Raw genomic sequence first — 12,602 nt, forward strand, 5'->3', positions numbered from 1 at the left:
CTGGAGTAATAATTACATAACCAACGTTCTCTGTAATACTAGTCCCGTGCGAATAGGTCTTTGGTCACGTGCATGCGACGCATACATGTGTCACGTAAACAGAGCAAGGGTTGAGGGAATAGGGAATGTTTTTCCTAAACAAATGAGGGATTTCGGTAACAGAACTTCTCAGTCAGAAATAGCTGTAATTCTGTTACATCTTCAGCAACATGGACAGCGCGATAAACACTTTAATGTTCTGTGGTGGTCGCTGCAGCATGGAGGAGAGAGAGAGAGAGACAACGGGTGCTAGTCACAGTCACTCGCTGTCTTTTTTTCTTTCTTTTTTTTACACAGCGCAGCAAGGCTGAGCCCGGCCCATGTGCATAAAGAATCAGACAAGCTCAGTGAATATAGTTGATTTGATTAAAACACGTAGGATGTGTCAATTTCGACCAATCGATTTGTTGAAAGAACAGAGGACTTTTGGTCGACCAATCTTTTGTTTTTAGTAGGGGACAGCCCTAAAGACAACGCAGGGGTGGCTTCGGGACAAGTCTTTGAATGTCCTTGAGTGGCCCAGCCAGAGCCCAGACTTGAACCCAATCGAACATCTCTGGGGAAAAAAACAATTTTAATCAATTTTGAAAAAGTCAAGGGGACTGAATACTTTCCGAAAGCACTGTATTTAACTGCTTTAAGTAAATATTAACTGCTTTGTTTAACTACCACAATATATATATTTTTACAGGTAAAGCAAGTCCCACAATTTTACCATTACCATTAGTTTTTATTCAGACTTTATGACGTTGGTTATTTGCCCAGCTCTGATTCTTATGTACTGATGTGTAACCTCAGCGTGTGTTTTTGTAGGCTATTGCTCCCTGTGGACTTCACTGTGTACACATATGCCAAGGATGGATCTCTAATAACCAACAGACCTCCAATGCAGGTAAGACTGTTTAAGACAACCTAAGGGCACTAGGGTTAGGCGATATCCATGTTTTCATATCAGTTATATGGCCTTGTTAAATATTGTGATATAGTGAGTGTACAAAACATTAGGAACACCTGCTCTTTCCATGACATAGACTGACCAGGTGAATCTAGGTGAAAGCTATGATCCCTTATTGATGTCACTTGATAAATCCACTTAAATTAGTGTAGATGAAGGGGAGGAGACAGGTTAAAGAAGGATTTTTAAGCCTTGAGACAATTGAGACATGGATTGTGATGTGTGCCATTCAGAGGGTGAATGGGCAAGACAAAATATTGAACTGCCTTTGAACAGGGTTTGGAAGTAGGTGCCAGGTGCACCGGTTTGAGTGTCAAGAACTGCAACGATGCTGGGTTTTTCATACAACAGTTTCTCGTGTGTATCAAGAATGGTCCACCACCCACCTAAAGGACATCCAGCCAACTTGACACAACTGTGGGAAGCATTGGAGTCACACTCTGTGTGTGTGTGTGTGTGTGTGTGTGTGTGTGTGTGTGTGTGTGTGTGTGTGTGTGTGTGTGTGTGTGTGTGTGTGTACTGCATTCGGAAAGTATTCAGACCCGTTGACTTTTTCCACATTTTGTTACGTTACAGCCTTATTCTAAAATGAATGAAATAGTTTTTTTCCCTCATCAATCTACATACAATACCAGGTAATGACAAAGCAAAAACATGTGTGTGCAAATTTATAAATAATAGAAAAACAGAACTATCACATTTACTCAGTACTTTGTTGAGGCACCTTTAGCAGCGATTACAGCATTGAGTCTTCTTGGGTATGACGCTACAAGCTTGGCAGACCTATATTTGGGGAGTTTCTCCCATTCTTCTCTGCAGATCCTCTCAACCTCTGTCAGTTTGGATGGTAGCTGCACAGCTACAGTTGAAGTCGGAAGTTTACATATTGATGTGAAATCTAGGCAAACCCTCATGTCTCCTTGCATTAGGAATGTGGAATACAATTTGTGTATGGTACTAGCTAGTAGCCGGCTATTACCAGGTACTCTACCCTGCACCTTAGAGACTGCTGCCCTACAGTGGGGGGAAAAAGTATTTAGTCAGCCACCAATTGTGCAAGTTCTCCCACTTAAAAAGATGAGAGAGGCCTGTAATTTTCATCATAGGTACACGTCAACTATGACAGACAAATTTAGATTTTTTTTCTCCAGAAAATAACATTGTATGATTTTTAATGAATTTATTTGCAAATTATGGTGGAAAATAAGTATTTGGTCACCTACAAACAACCAAGATTTCTGGCTCTCACAGACCTGTAACTTCTTCTTTAAGAGGCTCCTCTGTCCTCCACTCGTTACCTGTATTAATGGCACCTGTTTGAACTTGTTATCAGTATAAAAGACACCTGTCCACAACCTCAAACAGTCACACTCCAAACTCCACTATGGCCAAGATCAAAGAGCTGTCAAAGGACACCAGAAACAAAATTGTAGACCTGCACCAGGCTGGGAAGACTGAATCTGCAATAGGTAAGCAGCTTGGTTTGAAGAAATCAACTGTGGGAGCAATTATTAGGAAATGGAAGACATACAAGACCACTGATAATCTCCCTCGATCTGGGGCTCCACGCAAGAACATTGAGCAAAAATCCCAGAACCACACGGGGGGACCTAGTGAATGACCTGCAGAGAGCTGGGACCAAAGTAACAAAGCCTACCATCAGTAACACACTACGCCGCCAGGGACTCAAATCCTGCAGTGCCAGACGTGTCCCCCTGCTTAAGCCAGTACATGTCCAGGCCCGTCTGAAGTTTGCTAGAGTGCATTTGGATGATCCAGAAGAGGATTGGGAGAATGTCATATGGTCAGATGAAACCAAAATAGAACTTTTTGGTAAAAACTCAACTCGTCGTGTTTGGAGGACAAAGAATGCTAAGTTGCATCCAAAGAACACCATACCTACTGTGAAGCATGCTTTGGGGCTGTTTTTCTGCAAAGGGACCAGGACGACTGATCCGTGTAAAGGAAAGAATGAATGGGGCCATGTATCGTGAGATTTTGAGTGAAAACCTCCTTCCATCAGCAAGGGCATTGAAGATGAAACGTGGCTGGGTCTTTCAGCATGACAATGATCCCAAACACACCGCCCGGGCAACGAAGGAGAGGCTTCGTAAGAAACATTTCAAGGTCCTGGAGTGGCCTAGCCAGTCTCCAGATCTCAACCCCATAGAAAATCTTTGGAGGGAGTTGAAAGTCTGTGTTCCCCAGCGACAGCCCCAAAACATCACTGCTCTAGAGGAGCAAGACCATGGGAAAACTACTGCTCACTATTGCGCAGTGACCTGTTGGCCTTCAAGTAGGAAGAAGTTTCCATACGTTTTTGTAAAAACGGTCCCACTCATTAAGTCAAAATGTGATTGGTTGATTCCACTGTCACTCCAAAATGTTGCCCTAATACAGTTGAATGGCCAATGCCTTTATGTAGCTTCTGATGGCCTTGCCAATGGCTGACTTGGCTAGCTAGATTTATCTCCCCAGAGACCAGCAATAAAAAATCCTGATTGGATCTTACATTTTTTTAGTGTTAACCCTTTCCTTTCCAACAAAAACTGAAGAGATTAAATCATCATAAAAACATAATTGAAAAGAATAATGTAATTATCATTATTAGATTATTAAAATCATTATTTTCTTCTTTGAAGGCGTAGAAGGCCCATCGTCCCCCATTGGGTTTGGGTTAGTGGCTCTATTTTCCCTCAGCATGCATTTTTTCACTGTTCTGAATGTCTAAAGAATCCATATGTTCTGAAATATGAACACAAATACTGGACATTTTGAGCTCTTATTATGGTGTTGATTTGACAAAATTACAATCATGGTCTTTACATTTTAGTCATTTAGCAGACGCTCTTATCCAGAACGACTTACATGAGCAATTAGGGTTAAGTGCCTTGCTCAAGGGCACATCGACAGATTTTTCACCTAGTCGACTCGGGGATTAGAACCAGCGACCTTTCGGTTACTGGCACAACGCTCTTAACCATTAAGCTACCTGCCGCCCCGTCTTGAATTGGACTCGCATTTTTCTGGTCTTGACTCTGTCTCGGATCCCTTGTCCCCCTCCCGGTCTCGATCTTGACTCTCTCGCTCCCCCCTCCGGTCTTGACTTGGACTCTATTTGCTCCGGTCTTGGTCTTTAATCAGTCTCGCTTTAGGTGGTCTCGAACACAACATTGAATCATAGGATGCCACCTTTCCAACAAGTCAGTTCATGCCCCGGTCAACTGTAAGTGCTTTTATTGTGAAGTGGAAACGTCTAGGAGCATCAACGGCTCAGCCGCAAAGTGGTAGGCCACAGAAGCTCACAGAACGGGACCGCAGAACCACTTAGTGCATAAAAATCGTCTGTTCTCGGTTGCAACACTCACTACTGAGTTCCAAACTGCCTCTGGAAGTAACGTCAGCACAATAACTGTTCGTTGGGAGCTTCATGAAATGGATTTCCGTGGCCGAGCAGCCGCACACAAGCCTAAGATCACCACGCGCAATGCCAAGCGTCGGCTGGAGTGGTGTAAAGCTTGCCGCCATTGGACTCTGGAGCAGAGGAAAGGCGTTCTCTGGAGGGATGAATCACGCTTCACCTTCTGGCAGTCCGAATCAGGGTTTGGTCCGAATCAGGGTTTGGCGGATGCCAGGAGAACACTACCTGCCCCAATTCATAGTGCCAACTGAAAAGTTTGGTGGAGGAGGAATAATGGTCTGGGGCTGTTTTTCATGGTTCGAGCTAGTCCCCTTAGTTCCAGTGAAGGGAAATCTTGGGTTTCAAATGGGTTTACATGGCACACAATCCATGCCTCAATTGTCTCAAGGATTAAAAATAATTATTTCACCGGTCTCCTCCACTTCACCTACACTGATTTGAAGTGGATTTAACAAGTGACACCAATAAGGGATCATAGCTTTCACCTGGTGAGTCTGTCATGGAAAGAGCAGGTGTTCCTAATGTTTTGTACACTCAATATGTGTATGCACAGTCAGTCAGGTCCAAAATTATTGGCACACTTGATAAAGATGAGCAAAAAATACTCAAATAAATAATATAAATACTGAGCTATATTGTATGCTCCAAAAATTTGTCAAATTATGTTCTTATTCTAAGACATCTGTTTTGAATAGATTCTGAATACCTCACCTTGAATACCTTGAGCCTTTTTCTATAATGTTTTATGAGATTGGAGAACACATTGGGAGGGATTTTAGACAATTTCTCCAAACAGAATCTTACCAGATCCTTGATATCCTTCGTCTGCGCTTATGGACTGCCCTCTTCAATTCCAACCACAGGTTTTCAATGGGGTTCGGAGACGGAGATGGCCATTGCAAAATGTTGATTTTACAGTCAATTAACCATTTCTTTGTGGATTTTGATGTGTGCTTGGGGTTATTGTCTTGCTGGAAGATCCACTTGCGGCCAAGTTTCAGCCTCCTGGCAGAGGCAACCAGGTTTTTGGCTGAAATGTCTTGATTCTGGATAAAGTTCATGAGGCCGTTGTTGACCTTAACAAGGGACCCAGGACCAGTGGAAGCAAAATAGCCCCATAACATCAAAGATCCACCACCATATTTTATAGTAGGTATGGGGTTCTTTTCTGCATATTTGTCTTTTTTTTTCGTCCCAAAACCCACCACTGGTATGTGTGGCCAAAGAGCTCTGTTTTCATGAGCAATTGTATTAGTATAAAGAATAATAATTTTCAAAAAATTTTTTGCATACAATATACAGTAGCTCAGTATTTGTATTTATTTTATAGTCTTTTTTGCTAATCTTTATAACGGGTGGCAGTAATTTTGGACCTGACTATCAGTTATTGTGATATATCATGGAGATATGTTAATACCCGTATCCTCAAATCACCTAACCCTACTGGGCACTGACGATGTATCATCCATTTAGCATCTCTCAAATGCACTTCTTTCTCATAGCTTTTTATTTATTATTTATTTTGCTATGGAAATGGCCGTCATCATTCAGTTATCCTCCCCCCTATTAACTGCTGACGTCCAATCATCCGCTCTGTTTTACATCCTGTATGACGCTGACATTTTAGTACTGGTATCAGCTATGTTTTTCGGAAATGTTGCGTTTTGCAGAAGAAAGCGTTCGAGCGAGTTCTTACTTAAAGCACTGGTTTCCCCCTCTGCACATTCATGACGAGCCCAAACTTAGCTCACATAAATCATGACTAAGAGCAGCAGTTCTGGGAAGATGAGGCAACCGTCTGGCTTACAGACAGACCTACTGTACAGTCAGAAATGCCTTTCAATTATTTTATTTTTCTTTTAAAAAACTTTTTAATCTTTTTTATTGATGAATACACTGAAGAAGTGATTGAGAGGGACATAGAATAGAACTTTCTCTCCTTTTTGGCTAGACATATGAAATATGGGTGGTGTGTGAAGACGTCCATCTTCTGCGTTTGTTTTACATTGAGAAGGTCACAAAGATAGTAATCTTGCCTTGTTAACAGTATATCACAAGCCACTACAGAGATGGGGGCAGGATGTTTGTAGACTCTTTGGCATTTGTTTGACCCCTAGAGGGTGGGACTGTAGAAGGCTGTGCTGTCTGGTTGTCTGATTTAAGATCCCTCGGGAGCCTATCAGAAAGGGGGATCTGTGGATCTGGATTAAAGGATCATGGTCATAATGGCATGTTGTGACATCGCTGTCTAATGACGAATGCTGAGTAACAGGAAACGCACTTCAATGTTTTGATTCAAATCAGTCAAATGTTACTGTAACTGGCAATCAGGAGTCACACATGTTCCTTTGTTCACAGCAGGAGGCAAGAAGAAATAGCCTAGAACTTTTTGATTTGTCAATCTCATTCAATTCTACATCAAGCAACCAAATTATGGTGGAGATGACTCCTGAGCCGTAAGGGCATCGGAGGATGAGCGATTAACCTAATTGTGCAGACTCGTGAAAATGTTAGGAAGTTAAATTTTAATCCTTCTAGGCTATATCTTCCGTCTATTGTAGAGTGTGGTAGAAGGCTATTTTGCCTATTATCAACACCTGGAGAACCTCCTCACAGACACAGGGCAGGGCCAATGGCCCACATATTTATTTATGTGACTGTCAGTGTCATATAGTTTGATACTTGTATCAGCGAAGAACAATAAATAATACCAAGGTAAACCGTAGACACTGCAGCCCAAAGCTCAGTGAAACCAAGGTACAAAGGCAGTAACTGATGTGAGTACTGCCTTTTTCCTTGGTTTCACTAACTTTTTGCAGTTACTGCAAACATGACCCCCCCCATTTTTTCCATAACACAACACAATGGAGGCAGGATATTTGTCCACATGATTAAGCATGTATTTAATGTATTACATATGTCAACTCATTTTTGACCAAAGGTGCAGTTACTGCTCTTTTTGTTTGGTAGGGTAGGGTGGTAATGTAATGTAATATACTCTTTTTTATTATACAATACATTTTCCACGGCCATGCTAGAGGACTTTTTGTTTTGGTATTACTGGGTAGAGGTCAATGGAGTTAGTCTGGAGAAGAGGGATTTTCCTGTGATGCGTTATTAACTTGGATGCCTTCCCTTGATATAACTCAAATATTCCAGTACTATGCACATAAGAAATTAGCAATGTCTTCCCTGCTCTGAGACTTATTTTTGTGCCACAAAAAGTAGTCTGATTTCGATTAAGATGTTGGCAAACTAGTGTCATGAATTTTAAGGGGGTATTTTCTCGTCACTGGATCGGGGGAGAAATAGTAGTACAAGGTTGATCATGATCAAGAAATAGATGTTTGTTGGATACTGTCAGTGTGCCATGTCTGCCAACTCTGCCCAGAGTGTTAATGATACAGTGTTAGAGAAAGGTGCATCCTGTTTCCATTGATCATCCTTGATGTTTCTACAACTTGATTGGAGTCTACCTGTGTTAAATTCAATTGATTGGGCATGATTTGGAAAGGCACACAGTTGACAGTGCATGTCAGAGCAAAAACCAAGTCATGAGGTTGAAGGAATTGTCCGTAGAGCTCCGAGACAGGATTGTGTCGGCACATATCTGGGGAAGGGTACAAAAACAAACATTTCTGCAACATTGAGATCCCCAAGAACATAGTGGCCTCCGTCATTCTTAAATGGAAGAAGTTTGGAACCACCAAGACTCTTCCTAGAGCTGGCTGCCAGGCCAAACTGAGCAATCGGGGGAGAAGGGCCTTGGTCAGGGAGGTGACCAAGAACCCGATGGTCACTCTGACAGAGCTCTAGAGTTTTTCTTTTCCTCATCAATCTACACATAATGACAAAGCAAAAACAATTTGTTTGAAATGTATGCACATTTATCAAAATTAAAAACGGAAATATCACATTTACATAAGTATTCAGACCCTTTACTCAGTACTTTGTTGAATCACCTTTGGCAGCGATTACAGCCTCAAGTCTTCTTGGGAATGGCACTACAAGCTTGGCACACCTGTATTTGGGGAGTTTCTCCCATTCTTCTCTGCAGATCCTCTCAAGCTCTGTCAGGTTGGATGGGGAGCGTCACTGCACAGCTATTTTTAGGTCTCTCCAGAGATGTTCGATTGGGTTCAAGTCTGGGCTCTGGCTGGGCCACTCAAGGACATTCAGTGTGCTTAGGGTTGTTGTCTTTTTGGAAGGTGAACCTTCGCCCCAGTCTGAGGTCCTGAGCACTCTGGAGCAGGTTTTCATCAAGGATCTCTCTGTACTTTGGTCCGTTCATCTTTCCCTCAATCCTGACTAGTCTCCCAGTCCCTGCCGCTGAAAAACATCCCCACAGCATGATGCTGCCACCACCATGCTTCACTGTAGGGATGGTGCCAGGTTTCCTCCAGACGTGACGCTTGGCATTCAGGCCAAAGAGATCAATCTTGGTTTCATCAGACCAGAGAATCTTGTCTCTCATGGTCTGAGAGTCCTTTTGGCAAACTCCAAGTGGGCTGTCATGTGCCTTTTTTTTACTGAGTAGTGGCTTTCCGTCTGGGCACTCTACCATAAAGGCCTGATTGGTGGAGTACTGCAGAGATGGTTGTCCTTCTGGAAGGTTCTCCGATCTCCACAGAGGAACTCTGTCAGAGTGGCCATTGGGTTCTTGGTCACCTCCCTGACCAAGGCCCTTCTCCCCCGATTACTCAGTTTGGCTGGGTGGCCAGCTGTAGGAAGAGTCTTGGTGTTTCCAAACTTCTTCCATTTAAGAATGATGGAGGACACTGTGTTCTTGGGGACCTTCAATACTACAGAAATTTTTTGGTAACCTTCCCCAGATCTGTGCCTCAACACAATCCTGTCTCGGAGCTCTACTGACAATTCCTTCAACCTCATAACTTGGTTGTTGCTCTGACGTGCACTGTCAACTGTGTGCCTTTCCAAATCATGCCCAATCAATTTAATTTACCACAGGTGGACTCCAATCAAGTTGTAGAAACATCTCAAGGATGATCAATGGAAACAGGATGCACCTGAGCTCAATTTCGAGTCTCATAGCAAAAGGTCTGAATACTTATGTATACTTTTTTTTTGTGCAAACATTTCTAAAAACCTGTTTTCACTTTGTCACTATGGGCTACTGCGTGTAGATTGAGGGAAAAAAATATTTAATAAATTTTAACGTAACAAAATGTAGATAAAGGGAAGGGTTCTGAATACTTTCCGAATGCACTGTATTCTAAAATGTTGCTATCATACGTATCATGATGTTTTGGTACTGTGATATTACCGTTGTACCGGTATACCGTGCAACACTAATTTTACATTTACATTTACGTCATTTAGCAGACGCTCTTATCCAGAGCGACTTACAAATTGGTGCATTCACCTTATAGCCTGTGGGATAACCACTTTACAATATGTTATTTATTTAATTTTTAATTTTTTGGGGGTTGGGGTAAGGGGGGGTAGAAGGATTACTTTATCCTATCCCAGGTATTCCTTAAAGAGGTGGGGTTTCAAGTGTCTCCGGAAGGTGGTGAGTGACTCCGCTATCCTGGCGTCGTGAGGGAGCTTGTTCCACCATTGGGGTGCCAGAGCAGCGAACAGTTTTGACTGGGCTGAGCAGGAACTGTGCTTCCGCAGAGGTAGGGGGGCCAGCAGGCCAGAGGTGGATGAACGCAATGCCCTCGTTTGGGTGTAGGGACTGATCAGAGCCTGAAGGGACGGAGGTGCCGTTCCCCTCACAGCTCCGTAGGCAAGCACCATGGTCTTGTAGCAGATGCGAGCTTCAACTGGAAGCCAGTGGAGTGTGCGGAGGAGCGGGGTGACGTGAGAGAACTTGGGAAGGTTGAACACCAGACGGGCTGCGCATTCTGGATGAGTTGTAGGGGTTTAATGGCACAGACAGGGAGCCCAGCCAACAGCGAGTTGCAGTAATCCAGACGGGAGATGACAAGTGCCTGGATTAGGACCTGTGCCGCTTCCTGTGTAAGGCAGGGTCGTACTCTCCGAATGTTGTAGAGCATGAACCTACAGGATCGGGTCACCGCCTTGATGTTAGCGGAGAACGACAGGGTGTTGTCCAGGGTCACGCCAAGGCTCTTTGCACTCTGGGAGGAGGACACAACAGAGTTGTCAACCGTGATGGCGAGATCATGGAACGGGCAGTCCTTCCCCGGGAGGAAGAGCAGCTCCGTCTTGCCGAGGTTCAGCTTGAGGTGGTGATCCGTCATCCACACTGATATGTCTGCCAGACATGCAGAGATGCGATTCGCCACCTGGTTATCAGAAGGGGGAATTGATCAAGGGTATCAATCAAGGTTAAGATTAGATCCTCGGTTAGGTGGTTAACTGATTTTTGTACTATTATAAGGAATGTCTACAGTATTTATTACACGGGACACCACTAGATCCAAGGTATGACTGTGGCAATGTGTAGGTCCGGAGACATGTTGGACAAAACCCACTGAGTCGTTGATTGCTCCGAAAGCCTTTTGGAGTGGGTCTGTGGACTTTCCCATGTAAATATTGAAGTCACCGAAAAATGTGAAATGTTATCTGCCATGACTACGAGGTCCAATAGGAATTCAGGGAACTCTGTGAGGAATGCTGTATACGGCCCAGGAGGCCTATAAACATTTGCTATAAAAAGTGATTAAGTAGGCTGCATAGATTTCATGACTAGAAGCGCAAAGGATGAAAACCCTATCATTTTCCCCATAATTTTAAAAGTTGCTGTCGTAAATGTTATCATCACCTTCGCCTTTGTGGGATGCACAGGGGATATGGTCACTAGTGTAACCAGGAGGCGAGGCCTCATTTAAATTCATCAGACTTGTGCCATGTTTCAGTAAGGCCAATCACATCAATAATATGCCAAATAATATCAAGGTTATGATCAGTGATTAGTTCATTGACTATGACTGCCTTGGAAGTTAGGGATCTAACATTAAGTAGTCCTATTTTGAGATGTGAGATTATTACAATCTCTTTCAATAATGACAGGAATGGAGGAAGTCTTTATTTCAGTGAGATTGCTAAGGCGAACACCGCCATGCTTAGTTTTGCCCAACCTACATTGAGGCACAGACACGGTCTCAATAGGGAAAGCTGAGCTGACTACACGGACTGTGCTAGTGGCAGACTCCACGCTGACAGGCTGGCTAACAGCCTTCTGCTTGGCCTGCGCCCTATCTCATTGTGGAGTTAGAGCCCTGTCTACGTTGATAGATAAGATGAGAGCACCCCTCCAGCATGGATGGAGTCCTTCACTCCTCAGCAGACCAGGCTTGGTCCTGTTTCGGGGGGAGTCCCAGAAATTACATCTACAAATTACATATTTTGGGAGGGGCAGAAAACAGTTTTCAACCAGCAATTGAGTTGTGCGAGTCTGCTGTAGAGCTCATCACGCTCCCTAAATGGGAGGGGGCCAGAGACAATTACTCAATGCCAACATATCTTTCTAGCTAAGTTACACACTGAAGTTAAGTTGTGCTTGGTGACCTCTGACTGTTTCAACCTAACATCGTTGGTGCCAACGTGGATAACAATAACCCTATACCATCTACACTTGCCAGTTTTAGCCTCAGCTAGCACCATCTTCAGATTAGCCTTTACCCCTGGTAAACAATTCCCGACAGCATTTCTTTCCAGAAGCCATGAAAAAATTGTCCGGCTACGTGGACTATGCAGGGGGATTAACACTACTACCTGTATTTACTGGTGGCACAAACACTGTATCATCCTTTCCTACACTTAAATTGCCCTTGCCTAACGATTTGCGTCTGATGCCGAGCTTGCAAACTTGGCTATCCTCACCATAAGGTGATAGTTCTCCTGTATATTAAGAGTACAGCTACTGCAATAAGAAGGCATAAATGTTACTTAGCTTTTTTTCGACCAGAGTAGGTCCTGCAGATCTACGGTACCAGTCAAAGGTTTGGACACACTTACTCATTCCAGGGTTTTTCTTTATTTTTATTATTTTCTACATTGTAGAATAAATAGTGAAGACATCTAAACTATGAAATAACACATATGGAATCATGTAGTAACCAAAAAAGTGTTAAACAAATCAAAATATATTTTATATTTGAGATCCTTCTAAGTAGCCACCCTTTGCCTTGATGACAGCTTTGCACACTCTTGGCATTCTCTCAACCAATTTCATGAGGTAGTCACCTGGAATGC

General features: G+C 43.2%; 1 protein-coding gene across 3 annotated transcripts in view; it reads left to right on the forward strand.

Annotated features, from left to right (window-relative positions):
* The first annotated feature begins 842 nt into the window (after window positions 1–842).
* adam9 (ADAM metallopeptidase domain 9) overlaps window positions 843–12,602 on the forward strand; it is a 47,827-nt gene continuing 36,067 nt past the window's right edge. For all 3 annotated transcript variants that reach the window (XM_045213322.1, XM_045213323.1, XM_045213324.1), the window contains exon 1: window positions 843–931. In XM_045213322.1, coding sequence (XP_045069257.1) covers window positions 926–931 — 6 coding nt within the window. In that variant the 5' untranslated portion in view covers window positions 843–925. The remainder of the gene's footprint in view (window positions 932–12,602) is intronic.

The sequence above is a fragment of the Coregonus clupeaformis genome, unplaced genomic scaffold (genome assembly GCF_020615455.1).
Source record: "Coregonus clupeaformis isolate EN_2021a unplaced genomic scaffold, ASM2061545v1 scaf0098, whole genome shotgun sequence".
Taxonomy (NCBI): Eukaryota; Metazoa; Chordata; class Actinopteri; order Salmoniformes; family Salmonidae; genus Coregonus; species Coregonus clupeaformis.